Here is a 24125-nt window from a genome sequence, read left to right as displayed (position 1 = left end):
TAAAAAATATTTTTCCAAGGACTCTCAGACCAATAAACGTGGATTTTTTAAAGAATATTTTTTCAAGGACTCTCAGGCCAATAAACGTGGATTTTTTAAAGAATATTTTTTCAAGGACTCTCAGGCCAATAAACGTGGATTTTTTAAAGAATATTTTTTAAAGGACTCTCAGGCCAATAAACGTGGATTTTTTAAAGAATATTTTTTCAAGGACTCTCAGGCCAATAAACGTGGATTTTTTTAAGAATATTTTTTCAAGGACTCTCAGGTCAATAAACGTGGATTTTTTAAAGAATATTTTTTCAAGGACTCTCAGGCCCATAAACGTGGATTTTTTAAAGAATATTTTTTCAAGGACTCTCAGGTCAATAAACGTGGATTTTTTAAAGAATATTTTTCAAGGACTCTAAGACCAATAAACGTGGATTTTTTAAAGAATATTTTTCCAAGGACTTTAAGACCAATAAACATGGATTTTTTAAAGAATATTTTTCAAGGACTCTCAGACCAATAAACATGGATTTTTTAAAGAATATTTTTCCAAGGACTCTCAGAAAAATAAACATGGATTTTTTAAAGAATATTTTTCCAAGGACTCTCAGAAAAATAAACGTGAATTTTTTAAACAATATTTTTCCAAGGACTCTAAGACCAATAAACGTGGATTTTTTAAAGAATATTTTTGTAGATTTTTTAAAGAATATTTTTCCAAGGACTCTCAGACCAATAAACGTGGCTTTTTAAAGAATATTTTTGTGGATTTTTTAAAGAATATTTTTGTGGATTTTTTAAAGAATATTTTTCCAAAGACTCTCAGACCAATAAACGTGGATTTTTTAAAGAATATTTTTGTGGATTTTTTAAAGAATATTTTTCCAAGGACTCTCAGACCAATAAACGCGGATATTTTAAAGAATATTTTTTCAAGGACCGTCATACCAATAAACGTTGATTTTGTAAAGAATATTTTTTCAAGGACCGTCAGACCAATAAACGTGGATTTTTTAAAGAATATTTTTTCAAGGACCGTCAGACCAATAAACGTGGATTTTTTAAATAATATTTTTTCAAGGACCGTCAGACCAATAAACGTGGATATTTTAAAGAATATTTTTTCAAGGACCGTCAGACCAATAGTATTGGCGACTCACAGACCAATAAACGTTGATTTATTAAAGAATATTTTTTCAAGGATACTCAGACCAATAAACGTTGATTTTTTAAAGAATATTTTTTCAAGGACCGTCAGACCAATAAACGTGGATTTTTTAAAGAATATTTTTTCAAGGACCGTCAGACCAATAAACGTGGATTTTTTAAATAATATTTTTTCAAGGACCGTCAGACCAATAAACGTGGATATTTTAAAGAATATTTTTTCAAGGACCGTCAGACCAATAGTATTGGCGACTCACAGACCAATAAACGTTGATTTATTAAAGAATATTTTTTCAAGGATACTCAGACCAATAAACGCGGATATTTTAAAGAATATTTTTTCAAGGACCGTCATACCAATAAACGTTGATTTTGTAAAGAATATTTTTTCAAGGACCGTCAGACCAATAAACGTGGATTTTTTAAAGAATATTTTTTCAAGGACCGTCAGACCAATAAACGTGGATTTTTTAAATAATATTTTTTCAAGGACCGTCAGACCAATAAACGTGGATATTTTAAAGAATATTTTTTCAAGGACCGTCAGACCAATAGTATTGGCGACTCACAGACCAATAAACGTTGATTTATTAAAGAATATTTTTTCAAGGATACTCAGACCAATAAACGTTGATTTTTTAAAGAATATTTTTTCAAGGACCGTCAGACCAATAAACGTGGATTTTTTAAAGAATATTTTTCCAAGGACTCTAAGACCAATAAACGTGGATTTTTTAAAGAATATTTTTCCAAGGCTCTAAGACCGATAAATGTGGATTTTTTAAAGAATATTATTCCAAGGACTCTAAGACCGATAAACGTGGATTTTTTAAAAAATATTTTTCCAAGGACTCTAAGACCAATAAACGTGGATTTTTTAACGAATATTTTTTCAAGGACCGTCAGACAAATAAACGTGGATTTTTTAAAGAATATTTTCCAAGGACTCTCAGATCAATAAACGTGGATTTTTTAAAGAATATTTTTTCAAGGACCGCCAGACTAATAAACGTGGATTTTTTAAAGAATATTTTTCCAAGGAATCTCAGACCAATAAACGTGGATTTTTTAAAGAATATTTTTCCAAGGACTCTCAGACCAATAAACGTGGATTTTTTTAAGAATATTTTTCCAAGGACTCTCAGGCCAATAAACGTGGATTTTTTAAAGAATATTTTTTCAAGGACTCTCAAACAAATAAACGTGGATTTTTTAAAGAATATTATTCCAGGGACTCTCAGACCAATAAACGTGGATTTTTTAAAGAATATTATTCCAAGGACTCGCAGACCAATAAACGTGGATTTTTTAAAGAATATTTTCCAAGGTCTCGCAGACCAATAAAAGTGGATTTTTCAAAGAATATTTTTCCAAGAACTCGCAGACCAATAAAAGTGGATTTTTTAAAGAATATTTTCCAAGGACTCTCGGATCAATAAAAGTGGATTTTTTAAAGAATATTTTTCCAAGGACTCTCGGATCAATAAAAGTGGATTCTTTAAAGAGTATTTTTCAAAGGACTCTCAGACGAATAAACGTGGATTTTTTAAAGAGTATTTTTCCAAGGACCGCCAGACCAATAAACGTGGATTTTTTAAAGAATATTTTTCCAAGGACTCTCAGACGAATAAACGTGGATTTTTTAAAGAATATTTTTCCAAGGACTCTCGGATCAATAAAAGTGGATTTTTTAAAGAATATTTTTCCAAGGACTCTCGGATCAATAAAAGTGGATTTTTTAAAGAGTATTTTTCCAAGGACTCTCAGACGAATAAACGTGGATTTTTTAAAGAGTATTTTTCCAAGGACTCTCAGACGAATAAACGTGGATTTTTTAAAGAATATTTTTCCAAGGACTCTCAGACGAATAAACGTGGATTTTTTAAAGAATATTTTTACAAGGACTCTCAGACGAATAAACGTGGATTTTTTAAAGAATATTTTTCCAAGGACTCTCAGACGAATAAACGTGGATTTTTTAAAGAGTATTTTTCCAAGGACCATCAGGGTCTTATATTTTTGGTATTCTTATTTCATCATAATCATTAACTAAAAAATCGGCTGAAAATTCCCATGAAACTCTTGAGGATCGATGGTGATAAGGTAAAGTGTGACGCCCTTATTGGCCTTCTAAGTTCAGCAAAGAACTTATGGATTAATAACTACTACTACTGCCGACCCTTATCACCGCACAGGGGCCAATACTTCGCCCAACGTACATTGACAAAAATTGATAATTCCGGGGATATCTTGAAGTGGGCCTAAGTTTTTTTTTTTGGTAATTTCCTGTGTTAGCTTATCAATGTAAAGAGATAGTGTGGTTACACTTGAAAGTCTAAGGTTGGCGGATAAGATAGCCGATATTGAAAATTGCCAAAATTTTTCATATAAAAGTGGCGTTTGTTGACCACATAAATCAGTCAATTTTCTCTAATCGTTGACAATGAAAGTGATACTAGCTCTTGGTTTATTTGTGGCCGTAGCCTCGGCTGGCGTTATGCCACCACTACAACAACGCCTTCCCTTGGTGCCCGTTATGCCCATGGTAGAATTGGAAGGACGTATTACCAACGGTGAATTGGCCAAGGCCGGTCAATTCCCCTATCAAGTTGGTTTGAGTTTGGTGTTCGGTAACCAGGGTGCCTGGTGTGGTGGTACCTTGATTTCCAACCGCTGGATCTTGACCGCTGCCCATTGTACCGATGGTGCTGATGGTGTTACCGTCTACTTGGGCGCCATCGACATCAAGGACAACAACGAAAAGGGTCAACAACGCATCTACACCTCCAAGTCGAACATTATCGTTCACGAACACTGGGAACCCAGCACTTTGACCAACGACATTTCCTTGATCAAATTGCCCGTTGTTATTGAATTTAATGAACGCATCCAACCCGCTGCCTTGCCCAAGATGGACGGTCACTACTCGACCTATGAAGGTGATATGGTCTGGGCCTCCGGCTGGGGTCGTGACAGTGATGCCGCCACCTCTGTATCCCCTGTGTTGCGTTACATTGAAGTTCCCGTATTGAAGCAAAGCACCTGCAAGACCTACTACTTGGGCTCCGTTACCGACAAGATGATCTGCATCAGCGGCAAGGATGGCAAGTCCACCTGCAATGGTGACTCCGGCGGTCCCTTGGTCTACAAGCACGATGGTGTCAACACCGTTATTGGTGCCACCTCCTTCGGTATTGCCTTGGGTTGCGAAAAGGGCTGGCCCGGTGTATTCACCCGTGTCACCTCCTACTTGGACTGGATCGAAGAGAAATCTGGCGTTGTCAACAAATAAATGATATTTATTTATTTTTAAAACTAATAAAATTTTATACAAAAAAAAAAAAAAAAAAAAAAACGAAAAAAAATCTAGCCTGATGACCCTTGAAAAATCCACGTTTAAAGGCCTGATGGCCCTTGAAAAATATTGTTTAAAAAATCCACGTTTAAAGGCCTGAGGGTCGTTGGAAAATATTCTTTAAAAATCCACGTTTAAAGGCCTGAGGGTCGTTGGATAATATTCTTTAAAATATCCACGTTTAAAGGCCTCAGGGTCTTTGGAAAATATTCTTTAAAAATCAACGTTAAAAGCCTGAGGGTCTTTGGAAAATATTCTTTAAAAAATCCACGTTTAAAGGCCTGAGGGTCGTTGGAAAATGTTCTTTAAAAAATCCACCTTTAAAGGCCTGAGGGTCTTTGGAAAATATTCTTTAAAAAATCTAGGTTTAAAGGCCTGAGGGTCGTTGGAAAAAATTATTTAAAAAATCCACATTTAAAGGCCTGAGGGTAGTTGGCAAATATTCTTTAAAAAAATCCACGTTTAAAGGCCTGATGGCCCTTGGAAAAATATTCTTTAAAAAATCCACGTTTAAAGGCCTGATGGCCCTTGGAAAAATATTATTTAAAAAATCTAGGTTTAAAGGCCTGAGGGTCGTTGGAAAAAATTATTTAAAAAATCCACATTTAAAGGCCTGAGGGTAGTTGGCAAATATTCTTTAAAAAAAATCCACGTTTAAAGGCCTGATGGCCCTTGGAAGAATATTCTTTAAAAAATCTAGGTTTAAAGGCCTGAGGGTAGTTGGCAAATATTCTTTAAAAAAAATCCACGTTTAAAGGCCTGATGGCCCTTGGAAGAATATTCTTTAAAAAATCTAGGTTTAAAGGCCTGAGGGTCGTTGGAAAAAATTATTTAAAAAATCCACATTTAAAGGCCTGAGGGTAGTTGGCAAATATTCTTTAAAAAAATCCACGTTTAAAGGCCTGATGGCCCTTGGAAGAATATTCTTTAAAAAATCCACGTTTAAAGGCCTGATGGCCCTTGGAAAAATATTCTTTAAAAAATCCACGTTTAAAGGCCTGAGGGTCGTTGGCAAATATTCTTTAAAAAATCCACGTTTAAAGGCCTGATGGCCCTTGCAAAAAATATTCTTTAAAAAATTCACGTTTAAAGGCCTGAGGGTCGTTGGCAAATATTCTTTAAAAAATTCACGTTTAAAGGCCTGAGAGTCGTTGGCAAATATTCTTTAAAAAAATCCACGTTTAAAGGCCTGATGGCCGTTGGCAAATATTCTTTAAAAAATCCACGTTTAAAGGCCTGATGGCCGTTGGCAAATATTCTTTAAAAAAATCCACGTTTAAAGGCCTGATGGCCCTTGGAAAAATATTCTTTAAAAAATCCACGTTTAAAGGCCTGAGGGTCGTTGGCAAATATTCTTTAAAAAATCCACGTTTAAAGGAATGAGGGTCGTTGGCAAATATTCTTTAAAAAATCCACGTTTAAAGGCCTGATGGCCGTTGGCAAATATTCTTTAAAAAATCCACGTTTAAAGGCCTGAGGGTCGTTGGCAAATATTCTTTAAAAAATCCACGTTTAAAGGCCTGAGGGTCGTTGGCAAATATTCTTTAAAAAATCCACGTTTAAAGGCCTGAGGGTCGTTGGCAAATATTCTTTAAAAAATCCACGTTTAAAGGCCTGATGGCCCTTGGAAAATTTTCTTTAAAAAATCCATGTTTAAAGGCCTGATGGCCCTTGAAAAATATTCTTTAAAAAATCCACGTTTATAGGGCTGATAGCCCATGAAAAATATTCTTTAAAAAATCCACGTTTAAAAGCCTGAGGGTCGTTGGAAAATATTCTTTAAAAAATCCACGTTTAAAGGCCTAAGGGTCTTTGGAAAATATTCTTTAAAAAATCCACGTTTAAAGGCCTGAGGGTCTTTGGAAAATATTCTTTAAAAAATCCACGTTTAAAGGTCTGAGGGTCTTCGGAATATATTCTTTAAAAAATACACGTTTAAAGGCCTGAGGGTCTTTGGAAAATATTCTTTAAAAATCCACGTTTAAAGGCCTGATGCCCCTTAAAAAATATTCTTTAAAAAATCCACGTTTAAAGGCCTGAGGGTCTTTGGAAAATATTCTTTAAAAAATCCACGTTTAAAGGCCTGAGGGTCGTTGGCAAATATTCTTTAAAAAATCCACGTTTAAAGGCCTGATGGCCGTTGGCAAATATTCTTTAAAAAATCCACGTTTAAAGGCCTGCGGGTCGTTGGCAAATATTCTTTAAAAAATCCACGTTTAAAGGCCTGAGGGTCGTTGGCAAATATTCTTTAAAAAATCCACGTTTAAAGGCCTGATGGCCCTTGGAAAATGTTCTTTAAAAAATCCACGTTTATAGGCCTGATAGCCCATGAAAAATATTCTTTAAAAAATCCACGTTTAAAAGCCTGAGGGTCGTTGGAAAATATTCTTTAAAAAATCCACGTTTATAGGCCTGATAGCCCATGAAAAATATTCTTTAAAAAATCCACGTTTAAAAGCCTGAGGGTCGTTGGAAAATATTCTTTAAAAAATCCACGTTTAAAAGCCTGAGGGTCGTTGGAAAATATTCTTTAAAAAATCCACGTTTAAAGGCCTAAGGGTCTTTGGAAAATATTCTTTAAAAAATCCACGTTTAAAGGCCTGAGGGTCTTTGGAAAATATTCTTTAAAAAATCCACGTTTAAAGGTCTGACGGTCTTCGGAATATATTCTTTAAAAAATACACGTTTAAAGGCCTGAGGGTCTTTGGAAAATATTCTTTAAAAATCCACGTTTAAAGGCCTGAAGCCCCTTAAAAAATATTCTTTAAAAAATCCACGTTTAAAGGCCTGAGGGTCTTTGGAAAATATTCTTTAAAAAATCTTGAGGGTTGTTGGAAAATATTCTTTAAAAAAATACACGTTTAAAGGCCTGAGGGTCTTTGGAAAATATTCTTTAAAAAATCCACGTTTAAAGGCCTGATGGCCCTTGAAAAATAGTCTTTAAAAAATCCACGTTAAAAGGCCTGATGGCCCTTGAAAAATATTTATTAAAAAATCTAAGTTTAAAGGTCTGATGGCCCTTAAAAAATATTCTTTAAAGAATCTGCGTCTAATTGTCTGGTGGTCCTTGAAAATATCTGAAATATCTGAGGGGTGGAGGACCCTTTCCCTAACGTTTATAAAGCCACAGTTCGGTTAATCAATTTAATTTATTTTCGAAAAAAAATCTGAAAATTCACATTTTATTTGTTGACAACACCAGATTTCTCGGCGATCCAATCCAAGTACGAGGTGACACGGGTGAATACACCAGGCCAGCCCTTTTCGCAACCCAAGGCAATACCAAAGGAGGTGGCACCAATAACGGTGTTGATACCATCATGCTTGTAGACCAAAGGACCACCAGAGTCACCATTGCAGGTAGACTTGCCATCCTTGCCGCTGATACAGATCATCTTGTCAGTCACAACACCCAAATAGTAAGTTCTGCAGGTGCTTTGTTTCAAGACGGGAACCTCAATGTAACGCAACAAGGGCGAAACAGTGGTGGCCGAATCGCTGTCCTTACCCCAGCCCGAAGCCCAAACCATATCACCTTCATAGGTCGAGTAGTGGCCATCCATCTTGGGCAAGGAAGCAGGTTGGATGCGTTCATTGAATTCAATAACAACGGGCAATTTGATCAGGGAGATGTCATTGCTCAAGGTGCTGGGATCCCAGTGTTCGTGGATAACAATGTTCGACTTGGAGGTGTAGATGCGTTGTTGGCCCTTTTCATGATCGTCCTTGATGTCAATGGCGCCCAAATAGGCGGTAACACCATCAGCACCATCGGTACAATGGGCAGCGGTCAGGATCCAACGATCGGAAATCAAGGTACCACCACACCAGGCACCCTTGTCACCGAACACCAAACTCAAACCAACTTGATAGGGGAATTGACCGGCCTTGGCCAATTCACCGTTGGTAATGCGTCCCTCCAACTCCTCCAAGGGCATGACGGGCACCAAAGGGAGACGTGGTTGAATTGGTGGCATAACGCCAGCCGAGGCAACGGCCACAAACAAACTTAGAGCCACAAATGCTTTCATTGTCAAATCTTTTCACAGAGAATTATCTGACTGACTGCTCCCTGGCAGTTGCACTGGTTTTTATAGCAACGCCACAACAACAAAACGGCCAAAAAGTCTAGAATGTTTCCCGCGAAATGCATGAACTGCACTTTATCTTATCCATTCCCTTTGGACTGTGCCAAAAAGAATGTGGTCAGCAAACATTTGTCTCGAATTGTGATTTCAAATACACGACTATTTCCCACATCCCTCTCCCTCCCTTAACCCCCTCTCTTCCTAAATCACTTGATAAAGAAAATTATCAAAATAGAAATTATTCTATTTTTTCAAAATATTTTTTTTCGTTTTTGGAGATTAGCATCGATTTAATTTTCAATATTTGGTATTTTTTTGCATGTCACTCGATTTTTATTTTGCCCGAAAATATTTATTGCCGCTATCTAAAATGTTAGAGGTGCGTGGCACAACTTTTATCTGCAGCTCTTTAAGGCCCAGACAAGCTTCTTTGATATTTATTTTTTGTTAATCCAAACGTGTGCCAAACTGCTGACGTCGTTATCAGCGTTCTACATATTTCTTTGTGCCGACAATAAGTCAACAACGTTTGGTCAATTTTTAATAATAAATAAAAAAAAGTAGTGAAGATTGACCGGTAACTCTTCATATGATCCTTACCCTGAACACAACAATAAAATAATCTGAATATTTTTTGGAAATTAATTTTCCGTACCTCAAAATATATATGCGGCTAATTTTTATTTTGGAAAATATGTCGGAAATAATTTTAAATATTTTTGAAGTATTTTTGGATAAGACACAATTTTGTATAGGTCGATTAAGGATACAGGGTGAGATAAAAAACCGCATCCAACTTCAAACTTCTGTCACTTCCAAGCCACTCCGATAGCTGTTAAAATTATTGCAGTGACAGCTCATTATATTGTTTACAAGCGTACAAAAGCCTTTTTGATGAGAATTTTCCAGAAAAAAAGTTATTTGTGATGGAACTCAAGCGTCATAGTGTGATTTCTTTATATTTGACATTGGTGATTTCTTTATAAAAACACAAGTGGCTATCGTTTAAATGTGGATAAATCTTTTGTATCTCGTACCATCGCTCCTTACCGTAATACTGGTAGCGTAGCCCGATGTCAAGGAAGTGGACGGAAGAAAACAGCAACATCAGCAGAAATGGTTCGAAAAGTAAAGAAGCGCGTCGCAGCGGCCGAAAAATGGCTCGTGAGCTGAACATATCGCAATATTCCATTCGGCAAATATTAAAAAATTAGCTCGGGGTAAAGCCATTGAAAATTCAACAAGTAAAAAACATTAAGTTCGGCGGGGCCAAACTTTTAATACCCTCCACCTTAGGGTAAAAGAAACATTAGAGCCCATTATGACCCACATATACCAATTTTTAGACATATTATGGAAAAATGTGCCAAAAATCATCAAAATTCCGAATATCGGGAAATACGGCTATATGAGGCTATACAAAATCGTGGACCTATACATACAGTGTTTCGCCAAAAGAGCTAGAACCTATTAAGACCAACAAATACGAATTTCTAGACAAATCTGCGAAGAAATGTGGAAAAAAACATTAAAATGCCGAATATCGGGAAATACGGCTATATGAGGCTATACAAAATCGTGGACCTATACATACAGTGTTTCGCCAAAAGAGCTAGAACCCATTAAGACCAACAAATACCAATTTTTAGACAAATCCATGAAAAAATGTGGCAAAAATCATGAAAATACCGAATATCGGAATGTACCGTTATATGGGGGCTATACCAAAGCGTGGACCTATACATGCAATGTCTCGCCACACGAACTGGGAACCCGTCATGACCTACAAATACCAATTTTCAGACAAATTCGTGAAAAAATGTGGCACAAATCATCAAAATAACGAATATCGGGAGGTACCGTTCAATGGGGACTATACCAAAACGTGAACCGATATATCTCATTTTCAATACCAACCATCCTAGACACAATACAAATTGCTCTGCTAAATTTTGGTGCTCTACGCCAAATAATGTCGGCTGTATCGTGATTTGAACAGACAGACGGACAGACAGACGGTATATACTTTATGGGGTCTACGACGAATATTTAAGGATGTTACAAACGGAATGACAAAGTTAATATACCCTCCTTTCCTAGCTGGACGGTATAAAAGTGCAAGAACTTACACCGCAACGGAAAGAAAATAGACTCAAAAAAGCTAAAGAGTGGCTTCGCTTGGCCGAAATTGGTGAACTGCCGAATTTGGTTTTCCGTCTCCGACTGAGAAAACATTCGTCTCCGATGAGAACACATTCCGTTGTCCAGCAGTTTGTAAACAAACAAAATGATCATGTTTACTTGCCAAAGAGATCAGCTGAGAATGTGCACCTTCGGTTGGCCAGAACCAGAACTCAAGCGCCGGTCAGCCGCCATTGTCGGCCGATTATCACTCTCCGCTCGTATTATTCGTTGGTGGCATCAGAATAAATGCCGAATATTATTGCGAAAATATTCTGGAGAATATATTAAAGCCTTGGGTCCGCAAACATTTTGGTCGCAGACCTTCGACATTCCAACATGACTCAGTATCATCGCACTCAACACGCGCCACCTAAGAATGGTTACAAGATAAGGTTCCTCGCTTCATTTCCAGCGCACAATGGCCATCAAAATCTCCCAGATATCAATCCGTTGGACTATTGTGTCTGGAGTATTTTGGAAAGCAAGGTTGGCACTAAAAAATACCAGAATGTCGATCACCTCAAGCAAGCACTTCGCCGGGAATGGGCCAAAATATCGCAGAACAACATTCGGGCAGCGTGTGATGGTTTCATCGGCCGTTTGAAGGCCATAATTCGTAGGTGCCAAATATTGCAATTAAATATTCTGTGAAATGTTAGGCTAATCGGTAGCAAAGGAAAGATCAGTTATAGATCATCCTTTCAGTTATAGATTATCCTTCCATATTTATAGCGCTGATGGTCCTTGAAGATATATTCCTAAAAATCTCTGATTTTTACTTTTATGGTCCTTGGAAAAAAAAATCTTAAAAATTTAAAAAAAGTCCTGACTATTAATGTGTGGGTTCTTGAACAAATATTGTTTAAAATTTAAAAAAAAGTCCTGACTATTGATCTGTGGGTTCTTGAACAAATATTCTTTAAAAATCCACGACTATTGCTCTGTGGATCCTTGATAATTCGATAATTCGTGCCAAAGGTGACCAATTCGAACAAATCTAAACTTATTCTAAAATTTGATGCTATTTCCGACATTTTTTGCTTTCATTCAATAAAATTTAAAAAAATTGTAAAAATTATGGCTTTTGTTGCAGTTTTTCTTATGTCACCCTGTAGACATACATTTTAATTTTCTACAACAAATCCCCTATATAGTTTTCCAAATATCGAATCTGAACTTAAGTTTTAAGATCTAGAAAAATATGACTTAAAAACAAAAATCAAAACTTTTGTTCCTTAATAAAATTGTGCATTCCCGTCCCTATGCCACACCCCCTCCCTTCCCTTATATTTCAAAACAAATACTCCTTTTTTGTAAATAAATATAATCTATATTTTACGAGTATTCAAAATAATATCATTTGTTTATTTGTTGACAACGCCAGATTTCTCGGCGATCCAGTCCAAGTAGGAGGTGACACGGGTGAATACACCGGGCCAGCCCTTTTCGCAACCCAAGGCAATACCGAAGGAGGTGGCACCAATAACGGTGTTGACACCATCGTGCTTGTAGACCAAGGGACCGCCGGAGTCACCATTGCAGGTGGACTTGCCACCCTTGCTGCTGATACAAATCATCTTTTCGGTAACCATACCCAAATAGTAGGTCTTGCAGGTGCTCAACTTCATGACTGGGACTTCGATGTAACGCAACAAGGGGGAAACAGAGGTGGCAGCATCACTGTCCTTACCCCAGCCGGAGGCCCAAACCATATCACCTTCATAGGTCGAGTAGTGACCGTCCATCTTGGGCAAGGCAGCGGGTTGGATGCGGTCATTGAATTCAATAACAACGGGCAATTTGATCAGGGAGATGTCATTGCTCAAGGTGTTGGGATCCCAGTGTTCGTGAACAATAATGTTCGACTTGGAGGTGTAGATGCGTTGTTGGCCCTTTTCATGGTCGTCCTTGATGTCAATGGCGCCCAAGTAGACGGTAACACCATCAGCACCATCGGTACAATGGGCAGCGGTCAGGATCCAACGGTCGGAAATCAAAGTACCACCACACCAGGCACCCTGGTTACCGAACACCAAACTCAAACCAACTTGATAGGGGAATTGACCAGCCTTGGCCAATTCACCGTTGGTAATGCGTCCCTCCAACTCCTCCAAGGGCATAACAGGGACCAATGGAAGGCGTTGTTGGATTGGTGGCAAAACGCCAGCCGAGGCAACGGCCACAAATAAACTTAGAGCGACAAAAGCTTTCATGGTTAGTAAATTGACTACTGTCCAGACCGATTTAATGGCGGAGTTTATATAGGAGTTATTTTGGTTACGGCCAACTACCAACAACTTTACAACTACACTAGTTTTTTATCTTATCCACCAGCAATCGTCCAAAATATTGGTCAGCCCAAAAAAAAAGAAATATTAAAACGCATTCAATCAAAATTTTAGATTGTTTGCTCGAGATAAGGTTATCGGAGGCAACTTTGATTTGCTGGGATTTCTGGTGTTTATGTTTTCTTTTTTTTATTGGAGGGGAGGTTCAAGCTTATCGGAGGTTGGTTTTGTTTTTGTTTTTGTTTTTTTTGTTTTTGGGAGGTGGTTAATATTGCAACTGAATATTCTGTGAAATGTTAAGCTAATCGGCAGCAAAGCAAAAATCAGTTATAGATTATCCTTTCAGTTATAGATTATCCTTTCATATTTATAGCGCTGATGGTCCTTGAAGAAATATTCCTAAAAATCTGCGATTTTGGCTCTTATGGTCCTTGGAAAAATATTCTTAAAAAATACTAGACTATTGCTCTGTGGGTCCTTAAAAAAATATTTTTTAAAAATTATAAAAATTGTTCTGCGTGTCCTTTAAAAAAATTTAAAAATAAAGTCCTGACTATTGATCTGTGGGTCCTTGAACAAATATTCTTAAAAATCTTAAGAAAAGTCCTGACCATTGTTCTGTGGGTCCTTGAAAAAATATTCTTTAAAAATCCACGACTATTGCTCTGTGGGTCTTTGAAAAAATATTCTTTAAGAATCCACGATTATTGCTCTGCGGGTCCTTGAAAAAATATTCTTTAAAAATCCACGGCTATTGCTCTGCGGGTCCTTGAACAAATATTCTTTAAAAATCCACGGCTATTGCTCTGTGGTCCCTTGAAAAATAGTCTTTAAAAATCTACGACTATTGCTCTGTGGGTCCTTGAACAAATATTCTTTAAAAGATCCTCGAACATTGCTCTGGGGTCCTTAAAAAAATATTCCTTAAAAATCCACGACTATTGATCTGTGGGTCCTTGAAAAAATATTCTTCAAAAATCCACGACTATTGCTCTGGGTGTTCTTGAAAGATTTTTCTTTAAATATCCACGATTTTTGCTCTGTGGGTCCTTGGTAAAAAATATTCTTTAAAAATCCACGACTATTGCTCTGTGGGTCCTTGAAAAAATATTGTTTAAAAATCCACGATTATTGCTCGGTAAGTCCTTGAAAAAATAATCTTTAAAACTCCACGACTATTGCTCTTTGGTTCCTTGAAAAATATTCTTTAAATATCCATGACTATAGCTCTGTGGGTCCTTGAACAAATATTCTTTAAAAATCCACGATTTTTGCTCTGTGGGTCCTTAAAAAAATATTCTTCAAAAATCTACGATTATTGCTCTGTGGGTCCTTGAACAAATATTTTTTAAAAATGCACGATTATTGCTCTGTGGGTCCTTGAAAAAATATTTTTTAAAAATGCACGATTATTGCTCTGTGGGTCCTTGAAAAAATATTTTTTAAAAATGCACGATTATTGCTCTGTGGGTCCTTGAAAAAATATTCTTTAAAAATCCACGACTATTGCTTGGTGGGTCCTTGAAAAAATATTCTTAAAAAATCCACGTTTGTTGCTTTGTGGGGCCTTGAAAAAACATGCTTTAAAAAATCCACGATTATTGCTCTGTGGGTCCTTGAACAAATATTCTTAAAAAATACACGACTATTGCTCTGTGGGTCCTTAAAAAAATATTCTTTAAAAATCCACGATTATTGCTCCTTAAAAAATATTCTTTAAAAATCCACGATTATTGCTCTGTGGGTCCTTGAAAAAATATTCTTCAATAATCCACGATTATTGCTCTGTGAGGCCTTGAAAAATAGTCTTTAAAAATCCACGGCTATGCCTCTGTATTTGGATCTAATTATGAAATTCTGATTATGGATCTGTTGGTCCTCGAAAAATATTTCTAAAGCACAGTTGATCTTTTGCCCCATCTTTCCTCAACAGAAAAACCCTGATCCGATTTGCTAGAATTCCCCAAAACAACAAAAACCAATTCGCCGCACGGGACGATAACATAATTATCAAGCCTATACACTTATGTTTTGAACAATGCGTTCGCTCGACCTGCACTGGCCAATATTTTCAATTGGATTTGTTTCTAGAACAAATGGATAAGATAAAAAAACCGCTGGCATTGTTGTTCTACTTCAATTTTGCAAACATCGAGTAGTTTGCTATAAATATTCCAGCACTGCAACTGGGCAGGGCAGTAGTCAATTTATTGACCATGAAATCTTTTGTCGCTCTAAGTTTATTTGTGGCCGTGGCCTCGGCCGGCGTTATGCCACCACTCCAACAACGCCTTCCATTGGTCCCGGTTATGCCCATGGAAGAATTGGAAGGTCGTATTACCAACGGTGAATTGGCCAAGGCCGGTCAGTTTCCCTATCAAGTTGGTTTGAGTTTGGTGTTCGGTAACCAGGGTGCCTGGTGTGGTGGTACCTTGATTTCCGACCGTTGGATCTTGACCGCTGCCCATTGTACCGATGGTGCTGATGGTGTTACCGTCTACTTGGGCGCCATTGACATCAAGGACGACAACGAAAAGGGTCAACAACGCATCTACACCTCCAAGTCGAACATTATTGTTCACGAACACTGGGATCCCAGCACCTTGAGCAATGACATCTCCTTGATCAAATTGCCCGTTGTTATTGAATTCGATGAACGCATCCAACCCGCTGCTTTGCCCAAGATGGACGGTCACTACTCGACCTATGAAGGTGATATGGTTTGGGCCTCCGGCTGGGGTAAGGACAGTGATGCTGCCACCTCTGTTTCCCCATTGTTGCGTTACATCGAAGTCCCAGTCATGAAGTTGAGCACCTGCAAGACCTACTATTTGGGTATGGTTACCGAAAAGATGATCTGTATCAGCAGCAAGGGTGGCAAGTCCACCTGCAATGGTGACTCTGGCGGTCCCTTGGTCTACAAGCACGATGGTGTCAACACCGTTATTGGTGCCACCTCCTTCGGTATTGCCTTGGGTTGCGAAAAGGGCTGGCCCGGTGTATTCACCCGTGTCACCTCGTACTTGGACTGGATCGCCGAGAAATCTGGTGTTGTTAACAAATAAATCGTATAAACTCGTTGATTACTCGTAGAAATAAATTGTTTGAATTAAAAATTTCTTGGAATTTTTATTACTTTTGTTTTCTTGAAAAAATATTCTTTAAAAATATTTAAATTTTGGTCCTGGGGTCCTTGAAAAAAAATATTCTTTGAAAATCCACGATTATTACACTTGGGTCCTCGAAAAAATATTTTTTTAAAAATCCACGATTATTGATCTGTGGGTCCTTGAAAAAATATTCTTTAAAATCCACGATTATTGATCTGTGGGTCCTTGAAAAAATATTCTTTGAAAATCCACGACTATTACTCTTTGGGTCCTTCAAAAAATATTTTTTAAAATCCACGATTATTGATCCGTGGGTCCTTGAAAAAATATTCTTTGAAAATCCACGACTATTACTCTTTGGGTCTTCGAAAAAATATTCTTTAAAATCCACAGTTATTGATCTGTGGGTTCTTGAAAAAATATTCTTTGAAAATCCACGACTACTACTCTTTGAGTCCTTGAAAAAATATTTTTTAGACATCCATGATCATTGCTCTGCGGATCCTTGGAAAATATTTTTTTTTTAAATCCACGTTCCTGGAGAAAATTTTCTTTAAAAATCCACGACCATTGCTCTGCAGGTCCTTGAAAAAATATTCTTTAAAAATATTCCTTGAAAAAATATTTATTAAAAATCCACGACCATTGCTCTGCAGGTCCTTAAAAAAATATTTTTTAGAGATTCAAGATCATTGCTCTGCGTGTCCTTGAAAAATATTTTTTTTTTAATCCACGTTCCTGGAGAAAATTTTCTTTAAAAATTCACGACTATTGCTCTGCGGGTCCTGGAAAAAATATTCTTTAAAAATCCACGAACATTGCTCTGCAGGTCCTTAAAAAAATATTTTTTAGAGATTCAAGATCATTGCTTTGCGTGTCCTTGAAAAATATTTTTTTTAATCCACGTTCCTGGAGAAAATTGTCTTTAAAAATTCACGACTATTGCACTGTGTGTCCTTGAAAAAATATTCTTTAAAAATCCAGGAATATTGCACTGTGTGTCCTTGAAAAAATATTCTTTAAAAATCCAGGAATATTGCTCAATGGGTCCTTGAAAAAATGTTCTTTTAAAATCCAATAATATTACTCTGTGTGTCCTTGAAAAAATATTCTTTAAAAATCCACGAATATTAGTCCTGGGGTCTTTGAAAAAAAAATTCTTTAAAAATCCACGAATATTAGTCCTGGGGTCTTTGAAAAAAAAATTCTTTAAAAATCCACGAATATTAGTCCTGGGGTCTCTGAAAAAAAAAATTCTTTAAAAATCCACGAATATTAGTTCTGGGGTCCTTGAAAAAAAAATCTTTAAAAATCCACGACTATTACTCTGTGGATCCTTGAAAAAATATTCTTTAAAAATCCACGAATATTAGTCCTGGGGTCTTTGAAAAAAATTCTTTAAAAATCCACTAATACTAGTCCTGGGGACCTACTCTTTAAAAATCCACGACTATTGCTCTGTGGGTCCTTGAAAAAAATATTCTTTAAAAATCCACGACTACTGCTCTGTGGGTCCTTGAAGAAATAGAAATATTGGCTATTGCTCTGTTGATCCTTAAAAAAAATTCTTCAAGAATCTACGGATATTAGTCCTGTGGTCCTTGTAAAAATATTATTTAAAAATCCACGGATGTTAGTCTTGTGCTCCTTGAAAAAATATTATTTAAAATCAACGAATATAAGTCCTGAGGTCCTTAAAAATATTCTTTAAAATCCACGACTTTTGCTCTGCAGGTCCTTGAAAAAATATACGTTAAACATCCACGATAATTAGTCATATAGTCCCTAGAAAAAAGTCCTTTGAAAATCCAATATTATTGGTTCCGAAGACCCTAAAAAAGTTAATAAATCATAAGTCTTATTTTTTAATATCTGCAAATTTATTTCAATTTTTTTAGTTTAAATTTTATAATCCAATAACAATTTAGTTATTTACAAGACCCGATTGCTCTTCAATCCAATCCAAGTAGGCGGTGACACGGGTGAATACACCAGGCCAGCCCTTTTCACAGCCCAAGACAATGCCAAAGGATGTGGCACCAATGACAGTATTTACATCACCCTCCTTGTATACCAAAGGACCGCCAGAGTCACCATTGCAAGTGGACTTACCATCCTTGCCGCTGATGCAGATCATCTTTTCAGTAACCGAACCCAAATAGTAATTCTTGCAGGTACTTAGCTTCAAGACGGGCACTTGAATGTAACGCAAAACAGACGAAACACTGGTGGCAGCATCACTATCCCGACCCCAGCCAGAGGCCCAAACCAATTCTCCCTCATAGCTGGCATATTGACCATTCTTCTTGGGCAAAGCGGCCGGTTGGATGCGATCATTGAATTCAATTGGCACTGGCAATTTGATCAAGGATATGTCATTGCTCAACGTGCTGGAATCCCATTCCTCGTGGACAACAATATTCTTCTTGGAGGTATAGATACGTTGTTGACCCTTCTCATTGTCATCCTTGATGTTGATGGCGCCCAAATACACGGTAACTCCTTGAGCACCATCCGTACAATGGGCCGCGGTAAGAACCCAACGATTCGAAATCAAGGTACCACCACACCAGGCATTGCCATTACCAAAGTTCAAACTCAAACCAACTTGATAGGGAAATTGACCGGCTGAGGCTAATTCTCCATTGGTAATACGTCCTTCCAACTCCGAGGCGGGCATCAGAGGTAATATGGGCAGGCGTGGTTCCATGGGCGGCATCATGCCAGCCGCTGCAACGGCAACAAATAAACTTAGAACTGCAAGGAATTTCATGGCGAAATTGTAACGAAATGTAACTGTTCGAAATTGCAGTGCAAGACATTGCTTTTATAGGGGAAATTGGTGGTTTTTTTCGATTGCATTCAGAGGTCATAAATCTTTGCCGGTTGGCTGTAAAGGTATTACAAGATATTGTTATCTATCACGCTGAGGTTTTTGTTTTTACAAATTGACTCCACAGAAACGGTTATCGCTGGGTTGTTATAAATAATTAAAATAATCCGCTTACAACGCAGTAAGAGCTGCAATTGATTTTTCAATAAATGTCCAACTTTGTAAAAAAATAAATTAAATAATTAAAATTCTTTGTTCTGCGGGTCCATGTAGAAAAAAATTCTTTAAAAATCCACGACTATTGCTCCATGGGTCCTTCAAAAAAAATTCTTTAAAAATCCACGACTATTGCTCCATGGGTCCTTCAAAAAAAAATTCTTTAAAAATCCACGACTATTGCTCCATGGGTCCTTCAAAAAAAATTCTTTAAAAATCCACGACTATTGCTCCATGGGTCCTTCAAAAAAAAATTCTTTAAAAATCCACGACTATTGCTCCATGGGTCCTTCAAAAAAAATTCTTTAAAAATCCACGACTATTGCTCCATGGGTCCTTCAAAAAAAATTCTTTAAAAATCCACGACTATTGCTCCATGGGTCCTTCAAAAAAAATTCTTTAAAAATCCACGACTATTGCTCCATGGGTCCTTCAAAAAAAATTCTTTAAAAATCCACGACTATTGCTCCATGGGTCCTTCAAAAAAAATTCTTTAAAAATCCACGACTATTGCTCCATGGGTCCTTCAAAAAAAATTCTTTAAAAATCCATGACTATTGCTCCATGGGTCCTTCAAAAAAATTTCTTTAAAAATCCACGACTATTGCTCCATGGGTCCTTCAAAAAAAATTCTTTAAAAATCCACGACTATTGCTCCATGGGTCCTTCAAAAAAATTCTTTAAAAATCCACGACTATTGCTCCATGGGTCCATCAAAAAAAATTCTTTTAAAATCCACGACTATTGCTCCATTGGTCCTTCAAAAAAATTCTTTTAAAATCCACGACTATTGCTCCATTGGTCCTTCAAAAAAAAAATCTTTGAAAATCCACGACTATTGCTCAATGGGTCCTTCAAAAAAATATTCTTTAAAAATCCACGACTATTGCTCCATGGGTCCTTCAAAAAAAATTCTTTAAAAATCCACGACTATTGCTCCATGGGTCCTTCAAAAAAATTCTTTTAAAATCCACGACTATTGATCTGTGGGTCCTTGAAAAAAGATTCTTTAAAAATCCACGACTATTGATCTGTGGGTCCTTGAAAAAAGATTCTTTAAAAATCCACGACTATTGCTCTGTGGGTCCTTGAAAAAATATTCTTTAAAAATAGACGCTTATTCCTCTATTGGTCCTTGAAAAAATATTCCTTAAAAATACAGAATTATTGTTCTGCGGGTCCTTGGAAAATATTCTTAAAAATCAACGACTATTGCTCCATGGGTCCTTCAAAAACAATTCTTTAAAAATCCACGACTATTGCCCCATGGGTCCTTCAAAAAAATTCTTTTAAAATCCACGACTATTGCTCCATTGGTCCTTCAAAAAAATTCTTTTAAAATCCACGACTATTGCTCCATTGGTCCTTCAAAAAAAAAATCTTTGAAAATCCACGACTATTGCTCCATGGGTCCTTCAAAAAAAAATTCTTTAAAAATCCACGACTATTGCTCCATGGGTCCATCAAAAAAAATTCTTTAAAAATCCACGACTATTGCTCCATGGGTCCTTCAAAAACAATTCTTTAAAAATCCACGACTATTGCTCCATGGGTCCTTCAAAAAAATTCTTTAAAAATCCACGACTATTGCTCCATGGGTAAATCAAAAAAAATTCTTTAAAAATCCACGACTATTGCCCCATGGGTCCTTCAAAAAAATTCTTTTAAAATCCACGACTATTGCTCCATTGGTCCTTCAAAAAAAAAAAATCTTTGAAAATCCACGACTATTGCTCAATGGGTCCTTCAAAAAAATATTCTTTAAAAATCCACGACTATTGCTCCATGGGACCTTGAAAAAATATTCTCTAAAAATCCACGACTATTGATCTGTGGTTCCTTGAAAAATATTCTTTAAAAAACCACGACTATTAATCTGTGGGTCCTTGAAAAAAAATTCTTAAAAAATACAGGATGCACTGCAATCGATAATTCAACAAATGTTGAAATATTCGAAAAAAAATTAATTTAAATAATTGAAATAATGAGCCTGTGGCGCCCAACATCTTCACATTATAAAATGTCCCCTAATATTATAATGTGCCAATTTAGGATGAAATCAGGGTATCTGATTTCTAAACCATTATCGACCTATTTCAGTGCTTCATGCCCAACAAAAATTATATTATGCAACAAATAAAAAAATCGACATCACCATTTTCACAACTTATCTGAAAAAGAAACAATATTCGAAACAATATATACTTGATATTCCCCATTGTTATTGGATAATATATATTGAAAGGTGCTATTAGGCGATTGCACGTCCGCACCCATTAATAAAAGAAGCAAAACAGTAGCCGAATATTATTATTAACTTGATAGATAAACATAGACTTCATCAGCGATTTTCTAAAACATTATAAACAAATCACCACGTAAGCAGCCACTTGAAATATTGAAGAATATTTGCTGATATTCAAACGACAATGACTACTCCAGATATTAAGGCCATTAAAAAAATAAAAAAATCTAGAATACATAGAGAAGGATTGCAAAGTAAGGTCAATTGGCCAGTCCGAGTAGACAAGGCTGTAGGAAAATAAAATTCGACACACAAAGACAACACAAATGCCCAATTCTAGGCAAAAATTATTAAATGCATATTTGAAAAAGAAATAAAAATCAAAACACTTCATGGAAAAGAAGTTCGATAATCATTAGAGAATGGTGATAATCAAAAGAGATAATGATAGACCTGTGACGCAGTTATGTGTCTACTGCAACTTATCTTTTTTTTTAAGAACCTGAGATTATCATATAATAGTCCCAGTCGCCTGACTAGAAAAGTTTTGCACATTTTCAATTTAGAAATGAATTCGATATCATAACGTGCTGCATTGATTTATGGGACTGCGCTTAAGTCTTTTCAAAATTTTGAAGAGTATCAGTCGGCTTTGCCGACAGATTGATACCCTTAGCCATTATTCGCTTATTGAAATATTTTTTGACATATTTTATTATTATTCAAAATATTGACCCTGTATAGGAAAGCTACCGATGGAGTAGAACAATATTGTCAATTTCAATGACAATACGAATATATCAATTTATGACCTTAGTCTGATATATTCATTGGAGATAACAGGTTTGGATAATCTGTATATACTTTTTGAAAATACTTAACTTTGGGAAGTTACCAGAACAAGTGGTATGCCCATACAGGGTAAGATAAAAAAAAAACTGCAACAAAGTCAAACGAAATAATTTTTACATTTTTTTTTTAAATTTTATTGAATGAACTCAAAAAATGTCGGAAATAGCATCAAATTTTAGAATAAGTTTAGATTTGTTCGAATTATGGCCTACAAACGGCCAATGAAACCGTCACACGCTGCCCGAATATTGCTCTGTGTAATTTGAGCCCATTCCCGGCGAAGCGCTTGCTTGAGGTGATCGACACTTTGGTATTTTTTAGTGCCAACCTTGCTTTCCAAAACACACTCCAGACACAATAGCCCAATGGATTGATATCCATAGAATTTTGGTGGCCATTGTGAGCTAAAATGAAGCGAGGGACCTTATTTTGTAACCATTCTTTGGTGGCGCGTGCTGAGTGCAATGGTGCTGAGTCCTATTGGAATTTTCCAAGTTATGCGACCAAAATGTTTGCGTGCCCAAGGCTTTAGAATATTTTCGCTATAATATTCGGTATTTGTTCTGATGCCACGGTCGATTAATACGAGCGGAGAGCGGCCATCGGCTGTTATGGCGACCCACACCATCACCACACCATGGCCAACCGAAGGTGTACATTTTCAGCTGACCTCTTGGGCAAGTGAACACGATCATTTTGTTTGTTTACAAACTGCTGGACATCGAATGTTTTCTCATCGGAGACGGAGAAACCCAAATTCGGCAGTTCACCACTTTCGTTCGGCCAAGCGAAGCAACTCTTTAGCTCTTTTGGGTCCATTTTCTTTCAGTTGCGGTGTAAGTTGTTGCACTTTTTGGCTTGTGAATTTCATGGCCTTACCTTGAGCTCATTTTTCAATATTTGCCGAATGGAAAATTGCGATATGTCCAGCTCACGAGCCATTTTTCGGCCACTTCGACGCGGGTTTCGATAAAGTCGTTTCTTTACTTTTCGAACCATTTCTGCTGATGTTGCTTTTTCTTCCGTCCACTTCCTTGACGTTGCTACTGGCTACGCTACCAGTATCACTGTAATGAGCGATGGTACGAGACACAAAAGATTTATTCACATTTAAATGCTGGAGTGCTCTAACTATAGCCACTTGTGTGTTTCCAGCCAAATATAAAGAAATCACACTATCACCCTCGAATTCCATCACAAATATCTTTTTTTCTGGAAAATTATCACCGAAATGCTTTTGTACGCTTCTAAACAATATAATGAGCTGTCACTGGAATAAGTTTAACAGCTGTCGGACGAGTGGCTTAGAAATGACAGCAGTCTGAAGTTGGTTGCAGTTTTTTCATCACACCCTGTATACATGTTTTTTGAAGTAAATCGCTGATTAATTTCGCATTTAAAAGACTTATAATAATTATTCATAATTTTAAATAGTTGGGAAGGTCCAGGAGGAGAGGGCCTATAAATTTCATATTTAAATCAGATCTCTTGTTGGTTAAAATATTGTAATATACGAGGATTGAAGAAAATCCTTGACATATTTATCATGTTATGAGATAATTTCTCAAAAATTTCACCCTTTGTGGGGGAGGTGCCAGACAGAGAGGACCGATGTATTATATCCCCATAGTAGATCTTGTGTAGTTTTAAGTTGTCTCATGTTTGTTTATTCAAAATATTGATTCGTTGTGGGAGAGGTATGAGAAGGAAAAGTTCGTTCTATCCGTCCCTCATACCTGATCTTGTGTTGGTAGAAATATTGGGATGTGCAAAATTTGATGGAAAGTAGGACTCTT

The 24125-nt window shown here is 36.6% G+C and overlaps 5 protein-coding genes across 5 annotated transcripts; 2 read left to right on the top strand and 3 right to left on the bottom strand.

Moving 5' to 3' along the window:
• Nucleotides 1-3582: 3582 nt before the first annotated feature.
• Nucleotides 3583-4506, top strand: LOC131801298 (brachyurin-like). The gene has a single exon (XM_059119846.1). It carries the CDS (start codon nt 3602-3604, stop codon nt 4448-4450), a length of 849 nt encoding a protein of 282 aa, XP_058975829.1. The 5' UTR covers nt 3583-3601; the 3' UTR covers nt 4451-4506.
• A 3137-nt stretch (nt 4507-7643) lies between these two features.
• On the bottom strand, nt 7644-8590 carry LOC101899060 (brachyurin-like). The gene has a single exon (XM_005183365.4). The coding sequence runs from the start codon at nt 8542-8544 to the stop codon at nt 7696-7698; it is 849 nt and encodes a 282-aa protein (XP_005183422.2). The 5' UTR covers nt 8545-8590; the 3' UTR covers nt 7644-7695.
• Nucleotides 8591-12118: 3528 nt separating this feature from the next.
• Nucleotides 12119-13025, bottom strand: LOC131801297 (brachyurin-like). Its single transcript, XM_059119845.1, has one exon. It carries the CDS (start codon nt 12996-12998, stop codon nt 12150-12152), a length of 849 nt encoding a protein of 282 aa, XP_058975828.1. The 5' UTR covers nt 12999-13025; the 3' UTR covers nt 12119-12149.
• A 2244-nt stretch (nt 13026-15269) lies between these two features.
• LOC131801296 (brachyurin-like) lies at nt 15270-16189 on the top strand. The gene has a single exon (XM_059119844.1). It carries the CDS (start codon nt 15290-15292, stop codon nt 16136-16138), a length of 849 nt encoding a protein of 282 aa, XP_058975827.1. The 5' UTR covers nt 15270-15289; the 3' UTR covers nt 16139-16189.
• A 1865-nt stretch (nt 16190-18054) lies between these two features.
• LOC101899412 (brachyurin-like) lies at nt 18055-18987 on the bottom strand. The gene has a single exon (XM_005183367.4). The coding sequence runs from the start codon at nt 18954-18956 to the stop codon at nt 18108-18110; it is 849 nt and encodes a 282-aa protein (XP_005183424.2). The 5' UTR covers nt 18957-18987; the 3' UTR covers nt 18055-18107.
• Between the last annotated feature and the right edge of the window lie 5138 nt (nt 18988-24125).

Source organism: Musca domestica, unplaced genomic scaffold (genome assembly GCF_030504385.1).
Source record: "Musca domestica strain aabys unplaced genomic scaffold, Musca_domestica.polishedcontigs.V.1.1 15, whole genome shotgun sequence".
NCBI classification, from domain to species: domain Eukaryota; kingdom Metazoa; phylum Arthropoda; class Insecta; order Diptera; family Muscidae; genus Musca; species Musca domestica.
This window is presented reverse-complemented; position numbering and strand designations above follow the sequence as displayed.